Source organism: Watersipora subatra, chromosome 10 (assembly GCF_963576615.1).
Source record: "Watersipora subatra chromosome 10, tzWatSuba1.1, whole genome shotgun sequence".
NCBI classification, from domain to species: Eukaryota; Metazoa; Bryozoa; class Gymnolaemata; order Cheilostomatida; family Watersiporidae; genus Watersipora; species Watersipora subatra.
The window spans coordinates 42072350-42094783 of NC_088717.1; the positions used below are offsets into that span (position 1 = coordinate 42072350).

The following is a 22434-nucleotide window of genomic DNA, read 5'->3' on the forward strand; positions in this document are numbered from 1 at the left end:
TGAGAAAAGATAACAAATGCATACAGAAGTTGCAAGCAGCAAAATGAACATGTAGATGACAATTCAATTTGCAAAAAAAGTGTGTAGTAAAAAATAAATATGGTTAACTTTGAGTAAATCCCATCCCATCATCTTACTGAGGGAAAGGTGCCATAGTTTCAACACTTTATAGTTACTAAAGTTAAAAAATAATCTATATAAATCTCAAAGTTTGTCATTCATTTGTCCAGCTATAGCAAATAAAATCGAGGAATGAACAATGCACTTTGTACTGGATTTGAACTCACAAGATTTCCACTGAAAGTATATAGATACGCACACCTAACCACAAGGCTAAGCTGTTCTTACCATTCCTATCGCTCTTACCATATACTGTATACCCTTTTTTGCGATTGCATATGCTGTGATTGTATGCATATTAATTAATACAGTACACCCCGGATCACGATGCCCTGTTATAATATTTCTTTCGCCTTACAATATGGAACACAATATTTTTTCCGTGCTCCCTATACAGCGACAATTTTTCTTATTAACTTTTTTCTGCTATTTGATATCAACAAAAAGTCCTCAGGAATTTAAAATTTGACAGTTGGAGTACTAATTACGATGAATAAAAATGTTGATGCGGAATTCGCCGAAATCCCTCCCACAACACCTGAATCGCTATCTTAGTTCAACGTTATTCGTTATAAATTACAGCAAAAACAAATTCGAAAGCAGATAAGTGATAAAATTTTAGCCTATGACAAACCTGAAGTTTAGTTTAGTAAAATACATTCTAAAACTTATCTTTACGTATGTATTTAGTAAGCTAAATTTATTTAAGTTAAATTCAATGTTTATGTTAAAGGTTGACTTGCAACAAAATTCACATTACAGTTATTTGGTATCATAAGATTCACCATGTCTTACTCTGTTGTAATGTAGGTGCAAAATATATGAGAATGTGATTACAAGCTCTTAAAAGCTCAAAAACGAACAGTTAATCGCAGCCACACGAGACCGGTGTAGTTTGGATTCTCTTTCCAAAACGGCTCAAATGTGACGTAGTTGTTACAGGATGGCTTCTGTTTACACTTTCATGCAACCTCATTCGTCAAAATATTTTCACAAATATACTTCACGCATTCAATAAAACCATGTCTATCGTTCTTACGCGTCTATTTTATCATCATTGTAATGCTGTCACTTTTAGCACTGATATCTTATAACTTACCGTAAAAAATTGTTAATCTTTTTAACCTTAGCTCGAAGGAGTACATATCATTGTCTAATAATCATGACGAGCCTGTTGGTCACCTGTGATAATCGAAAAATGCTGCAAAAATTATTTTCAAAGTATTGGGTCACATGATCAGATTACGACTTGACAATTAGATAATGCTGAAACAAAACTGTAAAGTAGCGAGCATCTATATTTGATACGGAGTCTTCGGTAAAACCTGAACTGTTTGTCATAAACTAGTGCTATGATAAATTTTATATTGAGCTTTTTATTGGCCTTTCAATTCACGTGAGAAAATCACGTGACAAAAGGATAACCAAACTGTAATGAATACGTCAGAAAAATAAAGAGATTCCAATCTAAGGCGGCTTTTCGTTTTTGAGCTTTTAAGAGCTTGTAATCACATTTCCACATACGTGGCACCTACAACAAAACAGAGTAAGACATGGTAAATCTTTTAATACCAAATAACTGTAATGTGAATTTTGTTACAAGTCAACCTTTAAATACGTCTGTCTAGAAGGTAAGTACCCCCCGCCTCGGTACGTACTGTATGTAGTACATATAATGTCACATTTTCTTGCAGATCACAACCATTAAATACATGTACATGAGAGTTACTGTATGTAACTATAGTACTACAGTTAACATATTGTGCTGTTACTAATTTTTAATATGTATAGTATATTAAATTTTGATGATTTTTCCCAGGGGAGTTTGCATTTGATAATTACTATGGGTTTCTATATCACTCTTTACACTATTTTTTTACTACAACACTGAAACGAATTAATATCGTACAATTGTATACCAAATAATTTTTGAGTGCTATTTTGTAGCAGACCTTATTTAGCCATTACTTACTAATTATTTCACATTTACATTTAAACACCTTTACAGTTGTCTTATTTTTTCTCTTAATGTATTTCAAAAACCTTTTTCATGGTATGAAATTTCAAAGTTACCGTTGTTTGAAAAAGTTTGACAGTCTTTACAGCTGTTTTATTTTTTCTCTTAATGTATTTGAACTACACAAAACACTTTTCTCATGATATGAAGTTAGACAGTTAGAATGGTAACTGTTGTTATATGTTAAATAAAAACCAATGTTGTGGGCAGACTTTTTATTACCCGGGCATTCATCTAGTCTAATACATTTTAGAAAATTAGAATTATTGGTCTAAAATTGATCTATGAATTTTTTACCCCCTATAAATATATATAGTTACTTTATTAGCATGAATTTCATTTCAAACAGAAATGTTTCACAAATTATGCCATACAAAAATCTAAAACAAAAAATATCAATAAGAAACATTCTCCTCCGAGTATTCAAGGCAAAAGGATTGATCCATTAAAATTGTTTAAAAAGTCGCTTGGTGATTGTAAAAAACTTTGTCTCATATATTAATTCATTATTAGATGTATATGAAGATAAGTTATGTTGAAATACTTTTTTAATATTTTAAGATGCCACAATATGGTTTCCAAAATATTAATAGCAGTAATATGCAAGCAATCAGCTAGGTAAATCTTTACTAATGAAATAGTCAGATTATGTCAGCACTGAGAATATTGATCGGTTTGGGTGTAAAAGAAAACAAAGCACTATGTAGAGGTATAGAGGTACAGGACTAACCGTTATCAGAGTTAGTGTAGAGAGTGTCAAGACTTGGATGTGAATACATGTTGGATATTAGAAGAGTCTTGCTGATTGATGGTTTTATATGCGACCTTGAGCACCTGCAATACCAAAAGAATAGGCTGAGAACATAAGAGGGCTGTACAGACATACCTGTAGTTAGATTGTCTACGCCAGGTATTGAAGTTCGTATTTAAATCTCCACTGACCCACAGCCTATGTTATCAATTCGACACTAGCACTGATGATGACAGTATAAAATAAGTATACAAAAAGATAGTTTACATTTCAATAGTGGATGAATGTGGCTTATGGTTGCTATGACCATCTTTTCCAGTTACCCATCACTGACATGGTGACCTTAGGTAAACAAAAAGAGATGCTGACACAGAGGTACTCTGTTCTCGGGACAAATGGAAGCTGGAGTAGTTTTTCCTTGTAATATGTAACAACCGTGTTTATCTAATTTACCACGATATTGGTTGTTACCATAGTTTTCAATATTAAGAGGCACCTCCAGGCAAAACATGCCAACTAGGACATGCTTACTGAAACCAAACCAACTAGAAGCTATTTAGACAGCGCAGCAGCACCATTCGCAAGAGCCCACAGAGTCAAGTGAAAATGCTAAAAAGGCATGCATGTGGTTATGCTTATTGCCAAGGACAGCAAACTTTTCCCTGAGAGCGAATTTACGAAAGACCAAGTCATGAAAAGGTAGACAAAATTTTGTCCTGAGAAAATTTTTTCTGATATGATGGCCTGGCTCATAAAACTCTGGCAGGGCAAACTGAGGAAGCTCCATAATTTAAAAGATAGAAAGAAAGGGATCAGAAAATGACTTTTTTGTTCGAGTGCGATGAAAGCAAGGAATGCAGCTGATGCTGTTCAGCTACTGAGCTTTTAAGAGAAGACAAAAAATGAATAGGAGTGAAGTTTCTTGACCTCCAGATCTTGGAAAATCAAACAAAAAGAGATGTGTTTTTTCTGCTGTAGATGACTTGGAACTACAGTAAAATCCAGTAACTGGGATCATTACGGCTGGCACACCTACCATGGCAGGTTAGTAGAAGTTAGTGAAAGAGGCAAAGCAACCGACTGCCACTGTATCATCAATAAAAAAATTCTTTGTACCAAACATCTGAAATCTGATTATGCTGCGAAACTAGTGACTAAAGACTATTCATTATATTCACTCCAAAGTATTGTGCTACAACCAGTTACAACAGTCTCAGCTCAACATCCAACTGGAATGCTGAGATGTTGTCTGTTAAAACAATGTAATTTGGCTAAACCAAGGGCCTTTATTTCAACCCTTCTACCCTTAAGAGAAGAAATTCAACGATTTTTAGTTAAGGGACACCAATGCCAAAACCATCTGATCCTGTTAGGGTGACTCATTTGCCTGACTGACATAACATACATGCATGACATCTAAATGTTTGAAAATAGTCTCCAGGAGCAATGGAAAGTCAACTGTGTAGCCTTCCAAAGATACTTGTCGGAAAGGCAGCTCAATATGAAACATTTCTCATTGTTGTAAGAAGTTATGACCAATTGCTCGACAGGACAGTGTCAGTGGGCTAATGAGAAAGTAAGCAACAGTCAACTCACCTCATATTGGAATATTTCAACAGCATTTTTAGAACTTAACTGCTACAAAAAAGGACATCACAATTTTTTCTGATCATTTATCTGTGGACCCTGATGATGCACAAGACTACATACATGCAACTGGAGCTTATGGTGCTGCTGGGTGATGCAGTGTCCAGTTTCAACAACAACACCAACCAACATAAGGACTGAGGCATGTTGAAGCGACTCCTCGTTAACAAAACGCTGAGCTTGTTTGGCTGAACATTCTCTGTTATTACATGACAGACATGTGTGAGAAGGCGTTCTCTGTTATGAACATCACAAGAAGATGTGCGAGGACGAGACTAGATGACTCTCATTTGTGGGCAATCTTGCAGACCACACCAAGTCTTTTTGAGTCAGAGCTGCACAGCATACCATAAAAAAAATTATCCAACGACCAAACGAGTGGAGCGAAGTGTGGGAGTTTTTATGATAAATGCATGTGCACACAACTTATGAAAATTATTCATCAACAATGAGACGAACCCTTGTCTAGAAATTTCATCAACAAATTTAAGCATCGTTTTGTAAAGTCGTTAAAGTATAATAACGATACAAAACACATTTAAACCTATTTAAATATGTTACCAAGTCTTTGTAAACCGTCGGTATTATCTTAAAACTTACCCATCTGATCGGATTATACACAAATAGACAGATTAATTTGGACGAAAATTGCCACAAAACGCTTGAAAAGCTTGGTTTAATAAAAGTTAAGATCGGAAATTGAAACGGCGGTCGACAGAGAATATAACGATCAAGCCGTGCGCATTTCGCGAAAAAATAACGTGCACATTTCACCAGTCTATGGCATTGTTTACTTGTAATCGAATTTATTCGAAGGTTTCTGTAATAAACGTAGACCGTTTGAGGCGTTGACCGATTTATAGGTACGAAATTTTGATACACAGTTTATCAGCTTATATTTTTGTCTAATCACCGAAGGCTTCATTATTTAAAACGTTGGCCGAAATTCTTTACAACTTATGTACAAGCTAGGGCTGAACTACAACGCCCCTTTATGACGAGAACCTTTTTTTATTTTGCTCCAGTATGCGGAGAACTTTCAGACGCGTGAACGCTCATACTTGCTTTTCGTTAAAGATTGCTGCAAAATTGTGCATTGGTTTTCTATCATTACTGTATTACTATTACTAAGTTTGGATATTCTTTTTGATACTTCTTGATATTGTTAGCTATGACGTTTTTAAATGTAAACAAAATTGTTCATTGGTTTTCCATTATTACTGTTAACTATATTAATAATATTTCTTATTCTAAAAATATCAGTGCATTTTACTTCTAATATTGCATTTCTCCTATTGCAGCGGAAGAGATATAAACATATAATCTTTTCCTTTCATTATTGCTGTTTGTCATGACCAAACACTATTTTAAATAGATTTTCTAAAAATCTATATAAATATCACTTCTTGATATTGTTAGCTATGATGTTTTGAAATGTAAACAAAATTGTGCATTGGTTTTATACTATTACTATATTAATAATATTGGTTATTCTAATAATATCAGTGCATTTTACTTCTAATATTGGCTTACTAATATTGGCTGGCTAATACTTGCTTTCTGTTAAAAATCGCTATCAAAACAATTCTACATTCAACGCAATCAACTTTCAAACTGTGTATAGTACCCAGTAGCTTGCCATTTTACTTCTACTTTTGCATTTCTGAGTTATAATAAACATATTTCCTTATGGTTGTTGGTAAAATACATACATTACAGTAGGTTAGGCCTACAGCTTAAATTAATATTTTTTTTATCGTTGTAAAACAGGTTTGAGATAGTAGTAGATTAGGTGTGATTGTTTGTGTGGTTAGGTGTGATTTATTATTGTATTAAACCAAGCTTTTCAAGCTATTTCTAGAACATTTCTATTTCAAACAAGTCTCATTTACACTATACTTTGTCAATTCCTGCTGACAACTACTTTTTCAACAACCAACAGCACCCTTTCTTTTTTCCATTATCACTTTGGTCGTGGGCTGTATGACAGTGGAATTTCTAGTGTATTTACTTCTCCGAGGCAATATGCACTAAACACTGTCTCTAAGGTCAAAGGTTTTTGTATTTGAATTCAGTAAGCAATGAAAAATGACTGTTTCAATGAAGTTAGATCGGCTCAACCTTCTCGAATGTGCTTTCCCACACAGATCTTTTTCTTTTTTGGGTCTTCCCACTTGATTTTGGTAAAAAATTGAAAGTAAAACTAATAGTGGCGAAAGTAAGTTATTCCCAATAAAACAATCATTAAATAGTTAATACTTAATATTATTAGTTTTAGTAAAGAATGTCAGGCAGAATGGTTGGCTACTACAAATGTTCACCTTACCAATCCTGGCACTCTAAAAAGTTTGGACAGCCTTTGTCTATACTATACACATGAAAACACAATGATTAGTTTAAAAATATGACATTATATGAAACATAAATAACCACCTCGAATATGAACAGAAAATTTGCAGAGCAAGTTCAGCGAACATGACAAATGAGAATGACATGACAATTAGAATTAATACTTTAACTACAAAATACAGTTTAAGTGTACCTATAAGGAGATATCATTTCTCAATTTTGAATAAATAATATAAATAACGCTATGAATGTTATTTGTTAAAATTTTCTAAGTTTCTCTTATTAGTTAATAATCGTGTTTGTGATACAGTCAAACCTCGTTTCAACATTTTATTCCTTTGTCACAACTGCCAACATTAAGTAAAAATTCTCAGAAGAATAAACTACAATTCCTTTAATTAATTCTAAAGCAAAGAAAGCTTGAACCCTCAAAAGAAAATCCTGTAAATAAATAAGGCTGCATCAATGTTTTTGAGAAATTTCCAAAGAGTACAAATTGAGTGTGACAACCGCAGAATCAATAAAATACAACCTAGAAATGCTCGAGTTATATTCAAATTGGCTGAATATTTAGAAATTGTCCATTTATTACAAAAATAGTGAGCCAATAAAACATCTGTAACAATAAATCCCCCTTTGTCAGTGTGTGTGTCTATTAGTCTTTGTAAATGATATGGGCTTCTACATTTTTTGCCAGATTTCAACCAAATTTCACAAACACGCCCTGGCCCTTCCGCCAGGTCACTAAAATATTTGATTTTTGAAACTCTGTCCGATTCTTGAAAACAAGGATGTTAAACAACCACCTGCTGGCTACCTGATTTATAATGAAAGATATTCTGGGCTTACTGCTAGTATCCTGATAAAACTAGTCACCAGAAAGGGAAAGGAGTTTTGTTATAACTATGTGGAAACATTTCAGAGAAAAGTATACTTTCAAATGAACATGCTTTGTTCCATTGCTAAAGGAGCTAACAGGGTCCAGCCTTGACATCTAGCTATTTATTAGTATGGAAATCAACTTCAATGCAATAGTTTTCCGTTGAATAACTGTGCAGTTCAATACAGCATGCTAACTCTATGTGAAAAATACTAACTCTATGTGAAAAAACATCAACGTAAGAACTTAAACAGTTCCGAGGTTTTCCCTGCATGCCAAAACCGTCACATGCTACAACAACCATTCCTATAGGAATTTTGCAATACCTTTAATTCATTCCATAGCCCAAAAACTTGACCATAAATATGCACTTCAGGTAACTACGCAAAGCATCAAAATGAATGATATATGTTATGTGAAAACTAAATCTCATTCACAACATTTTGACTCATTGTGAATTCAGTCAATAGTCATAAATTACATATTAAACTTAAACTAATCCCCATTTTGTCTTGATGTGATATATGCAAACCAAATAGCCATAAAATTAGTTTTCTGAACGATTTAATGTAGGCTAAATTATTAACATTTCCTTTGTAATGATTGAGGATAACAAAATGTACAGATATGATCATATACATTTTTATTTGTTTACTAGTCGAACGCCCCCGGTTGCACGGGTATTAAAAACAGATTATGAACAGTGGCAGGTAATGTAGTTACCTGCCACTTGCCATTAGCCTGGCATATTGCCAATTGCTATTTTGAGTAACTACATCGTAGTATCCGTATTACTAAACTTACTAAGGGCCATGAGAGCAAGCTTTAGTGACGCTGTATAACATAAAGCGCTATGCGTATTTGAACCCAGATAATGGCTCGCATTGCCCAATGAATCCATTGCATTTCGCCTAGCATATTTAGTAAACGGGAGGGTAATTGCCTGATGAACGGGAGGTTCCGAAATCAATACTGCTTTGGGAATGAGGTTCCTTCTGCGATACGAATTCGTCATTGCTAGTTACTAATCGCTACAGCTGGACAGACCAATGACAGACAGACGAAAAACCTTGAGATTTGTACTTATAGATTTCCAGTCATATACATATGTATGACTTCAAACAATCAAATCAAAATTAATTTTTATAACAATTTTTTATAATCATTTAAAAACAATTTCACGGCTGTTGGATTTACATATTTGAAATCAGGACAACATGAGGATTAATTTTATATATAATTCATGGCTACTGACTAAATTCGCAATAAGTAACAATGTGATAAATAAGAATTTTATTTTTCCAACAGTGGGGTCCATTTTATTTTGAACTTCACTGCTAACTATGCGATCTTCAAGCTTCATTTACTGTTTTTCACATCACTCACTTTTTTCCTCACAGTATTCACTAGATCACTTCTTAGATTTTTAAAGAATTGATCAAAACATTTTTTTTTCATGTTTTTGAAAAGTTCTGAAAAGTTTCAAATGTCATGTGTTAGACTTAATTTGGGTATAAAGTCAAACATTTGCCTAAAGTTTGGTTCAAAATTTGTGTGTTAAGGTAACCCTATCTAGAGGTTTGACTTTAAATTGACAGTTGATGGCAGTCTCTTAATGCAAGCTGTGTTTGCAACTCAACTTACCTATCTCCAAATCTACAAGCACCGACTTTTCTGAAAAAGCTACAAAGATTTGCCGAGTCCATTCCTAACTGACTCTGGGCTGGGGGTTCTGGATTGTGTGATGCACCCTACAAGATATAAAACTTCAGCTAAAATACCTTCTTGCTTAAACACCAGGAAAACATTTGAAGTTCATTATTAAAAGCATTGTACTTTCCGGACTATTTGCCGCTACTTTTTTCTGATGTTTTGAGCCATGCGGGTTATATAAGGGTGCGGCCTATTTTGGTTTTTTCTTTTGCATTAACCGGAATCTCCGGTTAGTGCACATCTAACAGTTAAAGAAAACTACTGTTCCGTTAGGCACTAGGTTAAAAAGCGTCGGTTAATACGGAACAGTGCCTAACGGCACTGTTCCGTTTTAACCGACGCTTATATAGGGGTGCGGTTAATAACCTAAAAAATACAGTAATTTCGCCTAAAATCGAAGCCTACCTCGCTGCCTTTGTTCTTCTGTCCACTGACTAGAGCCAACAGCTTCTCTTCCTAAAAACTTAAATATCTAGACAATGTGCAGCATCACAAACACAATTAACAGGAAGTTACGTACACAAGCAACATTCAGTTAGCATTTGAAAAGAATTCTAGCAAAGAGGATACAAGTACTTTGTCCAACAGAAGAAATCATTCCAGCCAGCCAATTGTCAGTTAAGAATCTGGTGAGCAAGTACTCAAACAAGGCGTACCTGCCAACCATAAATTCTGATCGTGGGCTAAGATAAAGTCCGTGAAAACGCTGGTTAAGGATCACATGATCAGAATTTCAAACTTGTCTCCATATGGCAGATCAGGGTAGGTGTGTGTGTGTGCGAGTCATGATTCACAAACCATGTGAATCATTGACAATCAATGATTCATCATGATTCATGATTCATGATTCATCAATCAATCATCATGTGAGACACTAGACACGCGCAGTAAAATGCTATTTCAAAAGCTTTAGTACAATCTAACTTATTAAATCAGGTGTTCTAGATAGTTTCTGGATTAATTCATGTTTGTCTAGTAATACCATAACTTCAAACCCAAGTACTTGGCATTGTCGATGAAAATTAATGTGAAAAAAAGTAGTGCAAACCTCAGGCATTATTTAACATTGCTACTGTAGAGAGGGTTGACAATTCCAAATACTGTCCTACTGAATTGTGGTTGCAGGACGAGTGCGACACATCAGCTTTGCGAAAATAGTTATTCATGAACGCTGTGCATTCCTTTAAGGCCATGACAATAAATTTTCAACAAGATTCTATACTTTATATCTTTTCTTTTTGAGAAACCTGAGAGAAACGCTACACATGTAGCCATGCATAATTGATTGAAGAAACTTTCTACTGTGATGTTCTCGACTACAAATGGTATTATGTGTAGTGATTTGTTAGTCATAGAAAAGCTTTTCTTCGGCAATAAGCCCAAGCTGAGAGGATGAATGGAGCAGTATTTTAGGTTCTCAATATTTTCTTGCTTAACCAATGGCTGAAGAAAAGTAGCCAACTTGTTCTCACACCCTGATTAGAAGGATAGAACTTGTAAAACCTGTTAGCAGACAACCTCTGGCTGTTGGCCACTACCATAGCTAACCAATATAGTGAGTCAATAATAAGAACGCGATGAATTGCGCGCTAAAAGTGGTCAAAATACACGATCTCAACTAAAACCTGGATCAACAATGAAACCAGACCTAAATTTGAGAGCTTTAAAAGTTGTTCAGTGGACCAAAGGGCTGATAAAGCAAGGATATTATAACACTATGATGGTCAGTAAAAGTTGTTCAGTGGACCAAAGGGCTGATAAAGCAAGGATATTATAACACTATGATGGTCAGCAGCTGATTACAGACGGCAGGTTGCCAGTCGATACTTAGCAGTACAATCTTAACCTGCTGGCGCTTTCTATCTGTTGCCTCCTGGGCTTCTTTCTCCTCCTTGGCTTGCTGTGCCTCCCACTCTTCGCGGATCTTTTTCTATCATGCAGAAAACAAGCTTATGGCATTTTTACCACTTACAAACAAACCAATCAAATTATAGTAATTTACAAAAGATTACCTTGTTGCAAGATTACTTGGCATGCGAATAAATCGTCGTATGTTGGAGCAAATATTCTTATAAGAACACACGGTATTACTTTTAGTATGTTCCAAAGCCGCCCAAAAATGTAAACATTCATACTTCAGAATATTATATACTTCAGAATATACATAGAAATGTAGAAATTTGAGTAAATTTGCCACCAATCCTCAGTTACTCGCAAGATGGTTGGTTGACCAATGATAGCGACAACTTTTGGATGCCATCATGACTTACACATAGTGTAGGCTACACTAACAAAATGACTTACACATAGTGTATGCTACACTCACAAAGTGACTTACACATAGTGTATGCTACACTCGCAAAATGACTTACACATAGTGTAGGCTACACTAACAAAATGACTTACACATAGTGTATGCTACACTCACAAAATGACTTACACATAGTGTATGTTACACTCACAAAGTGACTTACACATAGTGTAGGCTACACTCACAAAGTGACTTACACATAGTGTATGCTACACTCACAAAATGACTTACACATAGTGTAGGCTACACTCACAAAGTGACTTACACATAGTGTAGGCTACACTCACAAAGTGACTTACACATAGTGTAGGCTACACTCGCAAAATGACTTACACATAGTGTAGGCTACACTCACAAAGTGACTTACACATAGTGTAGGCTACACTCACAAAGTGACTTACACATAGTGTATGCTACACTCACAAAGTGACTTACACATAGTGTAGGCTACGCTCACAAAGTGACTTACACATAGTGTAGACTACACTCACAAAATGACTTACACATAGTGTAGGCTACACTCACAAAATGACTTACACATAGTGTAGGCTACACTCACAAAGTGACTTACACATAGTGTATGCTACACTCACAAAGTGACTTACACATAGTGTAGGCTACACTAACAAAATGACTTACACATAGTGTAGGCTACACTCACAAAATGACTTACACATAGTGTATGCTACACTCACAAAATGACTTACACATAGTGTATGCTACACTCACAAAGTGACTTACACATAGTGTAGGCTACACTCACAAAGTGACTTACACATAGTGTAGACTACACTCACAAAATGACTTACACATAGTGTATGCTACACTCACAAAATGACTTACACATAGTGTATGCTACACTCACAAAATGACTTACACATAGTGTAGGCTACACTCACAAAATGACTTACACATAGTGTAGGCTACACTCAGAAAATGACTTACACATAGTGTATGCTACACTCACAAAATGACTTACACATAGTGTAGGCTACACTCACAAAGTGACTTACACATAGTGTATGCTACACTCACAAAGTGACTTACACACAGTGGATGCTACACTCACAAAATGACTTACACATAGTGTAGGCTACACTCGCAAAATGACTTACACATAGTGTAGGCTACACTCACAAAGTGACTTACACATAGTGCAAGCTACACTCACAAAATGACTTACACATAGTGTAGGCTCACAATGTGTAAGTGCAAAATGACACTATCGCCAATCAACAGAATGTCTCAAATAAGCATAGTTGCAATAAAAAATTGTCCATGCAGCAAGCTTGAATATACCAATACTACACATATTCCCCAATTACCATAATAACACAAATTGAAATTTCATAAGCCATTTTCATATTGGGCATAAGCTATTATTTAAATAGATTTTGAAGGGTTAATTATCAAGAGCCTACATAACATATGGACGAACAAGGAACCAATCACAGCAAAACCAAAGAAGTAGTTGCGGAAATAAGAACTAGCTACTATCCGAACGCTGCAAGCAAGATTCACAAAGATGATTAATCTAGTTGATTTTACTATTGGATGTTTCCTGTTCTCAAGCAACAATACAAAGCTGAGACATGACTATAAAGTCTTTTTAGGTCTTTTTTCAACTGACTACCAGATGTCAGTTTAAATAAACTTCGAATTGCGATGCTGACACTAAATATTTCATCCCACAACAAGTAGAAGCATGCAGTACCTCCTGCAACATTTTCTGTTCCTCTAGATGTCGATAGTAAGACTGCTTGGCCTTCCAAGCAGCTTGAGCCTCTCTTTCCCTCTGAAGCCACAGCTCATGCTGCCGATGCTGCTGATGCTGCTCATCCTCATCAACCATTTCCTGTGATGTTACAGCTATAAACATTTGTCAAAGTGTGAGAGCAGACAACACTCATTAATATCATGAGTGCCACAGTAGTGTTTTTACACAACATCTTACATGTTTCATTAGAAGTTGTTGCCTCTTGTGTAGCGGCTTGAGCCGTTTGCTGCCGCTTCAATTTTCTCCGTTCCTTTTTTTTCTCTTTTCGCCACTCTTTATACCTGAATTAATCACAATTGAATGTCGAAACCAATCTAACTAAAATAAAATCTAACCAAACCAAACTAAAATCAATGATTATTGATGCATGAAAGATTTATCATTTCTGTCACTCCTAGCATACCCTTAAAGGTAAAAACAGAACTAGCCTGTTTCTATAGTCCTGTTTCTACAATAGTTCTTATAAAAAGTGTAAGTACACTTTGCACACTGATTCAGAATAAATGAACGATCAACCAACCCATGGTAGCTTTGGCGCTGCATTTCATATGCCGCTATGGCGGGTGCTTCTGCACTGTAACTCTAGTGTACGCTTCCAAATTGTTTAGCTTGTCCAGCGTTTGCAGTCAAAAGCTCCTCTGAAACAACATAAAATCCTTAAAATTTTTGAAGCACTGCACAAAGAACCATGCATTTAAAATAATTCATTATCGTGTTATACATGGTTGAAAAAAGTGATCACCACAATAAGCTTCTTCATCACTTAGATACCACCCCCTTTTTCATCACTTAGATACCACCACTTCATACAATTTCACTATCCTGCATCTTTGCAACTCCGCCTGACTGCTTATGAAAACAGCAATCAAATACACTAACCTATAAGTTTATAACCATAAGCTGAGTTTAAGATTATAAGAGTTTAGACAATGACGTCATAGCTGGTTAGCCGTGGCGGGAGAAATGCCACGCCTTCAATTGATAACCTGTTACGGAGTCACTAACTTTCACCTTCCAAAAACCCACTTCAAAAAGTAGCTCTAGGGTTACTTAACCACAACAATTCTACTTCTCTGTTCTTTACTTTGTGGGTGATTCCCATATATTAAAAGTTTTAAAAGATTTTTGAAGGATTTTGGTTTTAAAAAGATTTTTATAAACTTTTCTTAGAATTTTTTTGTAAATAATATTCATCATATTTAGCAATGAATTTTGTGAAAAATATCGTGAAACATGACTCATAAATACCCATTTTCATGAACATAAAGAGTCGCTGCAAATAGCAGTAAACCGCGTTTTGATAGTATGTATTGTGAATTCAAAGTCCTCTCATCATTTTCTCACTGATATCAGACATATTTATTGCATCACATTCATTCACCGATTTGTAGTAAAATTAAATATATAAAAAGTTTTTAAAAATCATATTTTATGCCTTTTTTTAAGATTTACACAAATAATTGCATGTTTATGTATAGTAAAAAAGAAAAATGCACATCTTCAGCTTGTTGTGGATCTTTAATGTGTCAGATTTGGCTGTAACGGATCATGGCCAAAATCATTTGGCCATCCCTGGTCTACTCTTCTATGTTTCACTCAGACCATAAGTTTAGACTACAGAAAATCAAACTACAGGAAATCAAATGAAGCAGAGAAAAGTGATTAATAATTGCATGGATAATGGTTGAGATCATGCAGAGACGCAACTACAATAATTGAAAACTAAGAAGAAATTCATGTGAGTGCACAAGATGAAAACTGGCACTGAAGATAGGCTGTGAATTTTTTGTGTGACACGGTTAACAATTGAAAACAACAAATAACAAATAGATATGAATTAAAGTAAAATCACAAAGTGGAGCTATAGTACTTCTTCAGCGTCTTCAATGCATTTTTATCCACATACTAATGATTCTTATAAAACTGATCATTTTAGAACAAAAATCCTTTTAATTGTCGATAATTGCAGAAAACAAAATGGCTTAACTGCAATGCACTCAGGCTATTTTGCCCAGCTGATTATAAATAATGCATGGTTTTGGTCTAGATTAATCCAATGACTCATTCAGGCTCGAACACATTCGATCAATGTAAACAAAAAAACCAGAGTTTGTGCCAAGTGCTAATAGCTAAACTATTAAATATAAATAGATGTACATATAAAACTATTACACGTAAAACCTTTCATTGAACGCCAAATCTATTTGGATGCCGGCTTTATTTAAACGCCACTATGGCAAAAAGTTTGAAGAATAGAGTGCCATCCTTTAATTGCAGGCCACCTCTGTTTGACAGCCAATTTGACAATCTTTGATCTTTGTGAACCCATAATATCAGTGATCAGTAAAAAAGTGTCCACAAAATCGTATTAATAGTGAATCGTTTACATCAACCACAAATACTTTTCTCGCTGTGCAACTCCAAAGCTTTTTATTTTTTATTCGTTAAAACTTTGAAAGCAACACCATAGAAGTAATTAATAACTGTCTCTGGCTAATAGTAGTTCCTTGTTTAACACAGTCTTGATATTTCGAAGTATATGTACAGTGAAACTCGGATAACTCGCCCTCGGATAACTCGAAAACACGGTTAACTCAACATATTTGTTTAGTCTGTTCCCACGCAATGATAAATGGCTTTAGATAACTCGACCGAAGCTCCGTTAACTCGAACAGTTTTTTGCCAAACGGCTACCGAGACGGTTGTTACTATCGCTTTAGAATACCACTTTATTCCAAGCCATAGAGATAAACATCGACTTTTAGTAGTTCTTAGGCCTCGTTATTACCAACATCGGCAAAATATTTTCATTAACGACTTTTCTAAAGGTTTGCAAAAATCAAATTTTACCAAACATCCGCTTAGCAATAACTTTCCGAAAGCAAGAAAAGCGAGGTAAAATTTGGATAAATTTAAAGTAAAATCGGCAAAATTGATAATGGGTTTTTAATAGTAAAGCAGTTTTGTAATAACTGACTTACTGCAAAATTGATCTTGGTTAAAACGTTCGGTAGAAAAATACGTATGTGTTTTTTCTGAGCGTTTTAACCACGATCAAGTTTTGCCAATTTTAATCTGAGAACGTACTGGCAGTCACATCACCTAAAACAACAAACAAATCTTAAGTGATAGAAAAATATCTATACTTTCTGATTAAAAATATTTAAAACTTCACACGAGAGACCCTTTAACTTGCAACAAGCAATCTATGCTTTTGATTTATATATAGTTTGTATATGTACATGTATCTACTGATAAATACGTGCACTTATGACTGTCCTGATAACTTGAACGCTCTAATAACTCGAACACTTTTGCTCGGTCCCTTGAAGTTTGAGTTCTCCGAGTTTCACTGTATATAAAAACGGTTTACATTTACGATTGATGGTATATAATTGACTAGCTTTAGGCTAAACGATGTGCTACTAAAAGTTTATCGCTACATGTGTTTGTGCAAAATGCTACGCATCAGTTTTGCTCTGCTAAAAAAATGTTTCAACGCTAATATCCGACTAGTTCAGCAGTGCAGAAAAAAAGTTTTTTTCCACATGTATTATAAACATGATTCGCTTATGTCACTTGTTCATGAATATATATTTGTAGCATTTGATAGATTACTGTTATACGACGTATAAATTTGCAGATTTATAGCATACTATTTGATAGCTTCATTGTGGTAATCTAATCTTACAATGGATCGACGCCCGTAACTCCTCTTCTATTGCACAGGAGAAGCTAGTTTTGGCAGTAAACTGTAGCAAACATAAAAGAGTGCAATTAACTTTTATGCAACATTGTTAAATATAGATATAAAATAAAAATATGTCTTCAAATTTAGAATGAAATAAAAATTGAAAGCTCTGACAAATTGCAAAGCAGGACACAGGCTATAATACCATTGTAGGTTAATTGCAAGCAATAGATATCGATTGGTAGAGACATTTCTCAGCTTCTCAAAGCATATCTATTAAGAGAGCTTTGACAAGTCGGAGCTAAGTTAGCAGATTGATTGCGTCCAAAACGGCAAATACCGCTCCACTGAAAAAAGAGGGCAAAATCATGTTAAATTTATCGTCCCAAAATTCTGACTATATGCTACCTCTATTTGGCCACCACTCTAAAGGAAGGGTCGAAAAATAGAGCACCACGGAATTCAATTAGAGGTATTACATTATACAGTGAAACTCGGATAACTCGCCCTCGGATATCTCGAACAATTGGTTAACTCGAACGGATTTGTTTGGTCCGTTCCCACGTAACTATAAATTGCTTTAGATAACTCGACCTTAACTTCGTTAACTCGAACAGTTTTTTTGCCCAACGGCTACCGAAACGGTTTAGAATATCCCTTTATTACAAGCCATAGAGATAAACAACAACGTTTAGTAGTTCTTAGGTGTCATTATTACCACTACAGTCATACTTCAACTTACGAGCTTAATGCGTTCCGAGACTGAGCTCGTATGTCAATTTACTCGCATGTTGGTGCAATTCATTTATATATAGAACAATTAAATATATATTGATTGGTTTCCATACTCTAAAAAAAGCAAATAAAACACTCAAAACAAGATATTGTAACAGAAAGAACATGTTGGTTATTGTCCTTACGTACTACATGCTTTCAAAAAGCAACAAATAAAAAATAATGCAAGGAAATGTGATTAATTAAAATGTAAAATTAAATACATACAATAGCAGTTAACACTCGCATTTGCCAGGGAGGGAGATATAAGTTATCCTTCGTTACAACAGGTGACTTTGGTAGATTTGGATTTTATCAAAGCGTTAAAAGACAAACTTACAAGCAAACCAAAAAGCAAACTTTCATTTTCAACTAAACGTAATTAAAATTTCTTCGGCGTTCATAGTTGGTTCAAATTTCTTGCTGGTTAGCGAGAAATTTTTCCTTTTTTTTCGCTTTCACGACTAGCCGGCCGTTTTAAGATAAACCTATCTAGGACGTTTGCCTTTGTCGCCCTTGAAACATGTTGCGATTAGGACGAACACAGGTGTCGCCACAAATGGTTAACGCACGACCACTAGCCAACTTGTCTGAATGTCTATTAAACAGTTTGGATAGATAGCGCCGGCCTTTTCACATAGCATCGTTTCAGTTACGCTGTCACCGGCCAATTGTTTGTCCAATGCCATCAGCGGTCGTGAAGATCGCTACACCGTTTAGAAACTATGGTTAGTCCTTTTGCGAACTAAATGCCCTGAATATAATCCTTCCGTTTGATAATTATGAATGTATTTCTGTTATATTGCCGAGCTAGCTGAATCGCGCATACACATTTTGCATATTTTTCAATATTTTCCCGTTTAATATTGACTGTTATCATTTGCTTTTTCTTTGTAATATCTTTCATTTTACTGGCAAACTTTCGGTCTACGCACAGTACTTTTAATTCACATAATTCTGCACAGAAAATCGTGCACAAAAACACGGTACAACAGTATAACCTGAGCAGTTGAAAAATACAGAGTGATGCTGTTCTCATAAAACACCTCCGGCATACTTGGCAACTGACTCAAGTGCTCGTATCTCAAACATGGCTCGTATGTTAGTGCTAAAACTTGCTCGAAAGCTGGCTCGTATCTCAAGTTTCTCGTACGTTGGAGCACTCGTAAGTTGATGTATTACTGTATCGGCAAAATATTTTCGTTAACCACTTTTCATAAAGTTTGCAAAAAATCAAATTTTACCAAACATCCGCTTGGGGATAGCCCTCCGCAAGCATGGAGAACCCAGGTAACCTTCAGATAAACTTTAAGAAAAATCGGCAAAACTGGTTTTTGTTAAAACGCTCAAAAGAAAAATATGTCTTTTTTCTGAGTTTCAATCGCGATCAGGTTTTGCCTATTTTAATATGAAAACGTCCTGGCAGTCACATCATGTAAAACAAACAAACGAATCTCAAGTAATAAAAGGAAAATATTTATACTTTCTGATAAAAATTGTTAAAACTTTACATGAGAGGTCTCTTAACTTGCAACAAGCAATCAATGCTTTTGATTTATATATAGTTTGTATATGTACTGATAAATACAATAATACATGCACTTGTGACAGTGTTCTCATAACTTGAACGCTCTGGCAACTCGAACACTTTCTCTCGGTCTCGCGAAGGTCGAGTTAGCCGAGTTTCACTGTATATATATTTTATATATATATACACGAATAATACATCTGGAATTATAACTGTACCATTGTTAAATTCAGCAAGTGTGTCTCATGTCATTTAGGTGTTTTTCTGCAATTTATTAACTTTAAATTTGACAACTTCTGTATTTTTTAAATATCATTAAAAGTTGACTTGCAACAAAATTCACACTACAGTTATTTGGTATCAAAAGATTCGCCATGTCTTACTCTGTTGTGTGGTAGGTGCCAAATATGTGGAAATGTGATTAAAAGCTCTTAAAAGCTCAAAAACAAAAAGCCGCCGTAGATTGGAATATCTTGATTTCGATGACGTATCCGCGCCATTTGGTTATTGTCTTGTCACGTGATGTTCTCGCGTGAATTGAAAGGCCAATAAAAAGCTCAATATAAAACTTATCGTAGCGATAGTTTATGAGAAACACTTCGGGTTTTACCTAAGACCCCGTATCAAATATAGATGCTCGCTACTTTACAGTTTCAGCTTGGGCATTCCGTCCAACGATTCAACGTACGTGTATATGTCTCAGTTGCGATCATAAAAAAATGTTAAATTCTGAATAGTTAAGACCCTGGCGTTTCGAGCCTAACGCTCTATCTGAAGAAGATTCTCAACAGAATCAAACCTCCCAGCAAGTAAGCACCGCCACTAGCCAGCTCTTACGTGCCAAGCTAGCTAGTAGTAATAGTTTTAGCTAGAGAGTGATAGAACGAATATTATTATATATATGATTTTAGTAATGATAATTATCGTTTCATGTTGCGAAAAAATAATTACAGATTTTTCTTGAATGACAACATTAACAATTTTAATCTAGTGCTGCACTGATATACTGTTGGATAACATCGACCCGATGTATTAGCTATGGTTGCATAGACATATCTGTTCATTTCTTTAGAAGCTAATACCACCGGCTACAGAGTGGTGTGTCTGCAAGCGCTGACAAGACATGCCATCTCTTCCTGAATGTTTGTGCTGCCATGATGCTGAGTTTGTGCATCGTCTCCATGACCGCGGGGAGCATGAATGCCTGTGTATGCATCCTGGTGTGGACGAACTTGTAGTGCCTGCACCCCTTGAGTTGGGGTGGAATAATTACCTGCGATGTCATAGTGAGTTGGATTTTCATTTAATGCCAACAACACCAAAGCTATGCTAATGTGTCATGAATTATCTACAATTCTTGTGTTAAACATTTAATGCATCGGTTGAACTCACATATTCTGAACTCGTGGAACACAAGGAGAACTGTTATATTTGGCTTGTACACTTACTACAGGAGAGAGTGTATTAGTTTTATGATTTTATTATATAAAGATCGAGATTATTTTGATGATCAGCAATTATTGTTTTTCAATAATTGTTTAGTAGATAATCTATTCCCATTTGGAAAGCCATCGCCAAATGCTCGGAAAAGGTTGTGTGCATACCGCAATCTTGTGTTTTGGTTTATGCCGCAAATCTTGTTTGCAAGTCTGCAAACACTTCTTCATCATCCGTTGGTGGGAAAAGAGCCCGAATCTTAGACACCAAGCAGGCAGGTAGAGGCCGTCGCTCACCGCGACGAATTTGCGGCATAAGCCAAAACACAAGCTTGCGGTATGCACACAACCTTTGTAACAACATCCGTTGTAATGGACCTCACTCTCAGGCCGTGGGAAATTAGATCGGACTGGCATCGCTTGAAGCCTTCCAGCTCCATGGTGTTAGAGCTGGTGGTCTCTGTTGACTGCAAAGTAAAGAAAGTTACGACCAACAATCACTTTCACATTATTTGAATGAATTATTTAGCTAGATCAGCAACTTCATGTTTATGTATTGATAACTACTAAAACATTTGGGTTTTTGTCAGGCTGTGAAGTAAAAACTGTCAAAGTTTTACCTTGACAAGATGGCTGCTGACTATTAAACCGCAGCTCTGATCCATCATAGTGTAGGCCCTGTATAGTGCGCAGTGCCTTGGACTATCGCATCTACCGTCACCTGCCAAATCAAGCTCCCAATCGATTGCTGCCATCAATCCCTCGTTATGCAGGGTGTACTGCTCAGCAATACACTGTAAAATATTGTAAAACTTCATTATACAAGATTAATTTGTATCATTATCATTAGTCTAAGAATGTAGAAACCTCTTCCCCCTTTTTGTGCTATATTATGATGAAGAATCAGAATTTTAAATTATAATATATTTCGCTTGAAGGATGACATATTTTCATTTCAAGAAAAAAATTGTTTCTAAATGTCGTTATTCAATTAGTGTGCCAAGCTTTCACTCACATTTTCCAAGTTTATGAGTAAATATTAACATTCACACCATGTAAGTATTCTCTTTGTTGGTAGAGGCAAACGCTGTGGCTTGGTATCGCGATGTTCAGGAGTGACAGAAAACGGAGGTTCTGCGTAAGGCATCCGCCAGAAAAGAGCGATGCAGCTGCCAGCAGGGGGTTGATGACGTGAGCTCTGTTCACCCTGGCAGTTGTTTCCCAAGTGTACGATCGGTGACAGGAGGCACATGTAACCTTGAACTCTACCCATCCGCCTTCTCGCACCATCGTGAATGAGCAGGGGAGGGCACAGGCGTGACAGTGAAATAGTCGCTGGAGTGCTGTCACACTTACTATTATTTTCTCCTCTTTGAAGGAGGATTCGGGTCTGAAATCACAACACAATAGTTGACTTGCAATAAGATTTGTACAACATCA

General features: G+C 35.6%; 2 protein-coding genes across 2 annotated transcripts in view; both read right to left on the minus strand.

Annotated features, from left to right (window-relative positions):
- Nucleotides 1–22434, minus strand: part of LOC137406472 (fumarate hydratase, mitochondrial-like) — a 163043-nt gene that overhangs the window by 59544 nt on the left and 81065 nt on the right. The gene's annotated exons all lie outside the window — the stretch shown is intronic.
- LOC137405809 (U2 small nuclear ribonucleoprotein auxiliary factor 35 kDa subunit-related protein 2-like) overlaps nt 1–22434 on the minus strand; it is a 45662-nt gene that overhangs the window by 15538 nt on the left and 7690 nt on the right. Inside the window, exons 2-8 of the mRNA XM_068092219.1 lie at nt 14086–14198; nt 13743–13846; nt 13503–13657; nt 11324–11407; nt 9883–9933; nt 9409–9515; nt 2868–2971 (exon numbers count right to left, since the gene is read on the minus strand). Of these exons, the coding sequence (XP_067948320.1) occupies nt 2868–2971; nt 9409–9515; nt 9883–9933; nt 11324–11407; nt 13503–13657; nt 13743–13846; nt 14086–14108 (628 nt within the window). The 5' untranslated portion in view covers nt 14109–14198. The remainder of the gene's footprint in view (nt 1–2867; nt 2972–9408; nt 9516–9882; nt 9934–11323; nt 11408–13502; nt 13658–13742; nt 13847–14085; nt 14199–22434) is intronic.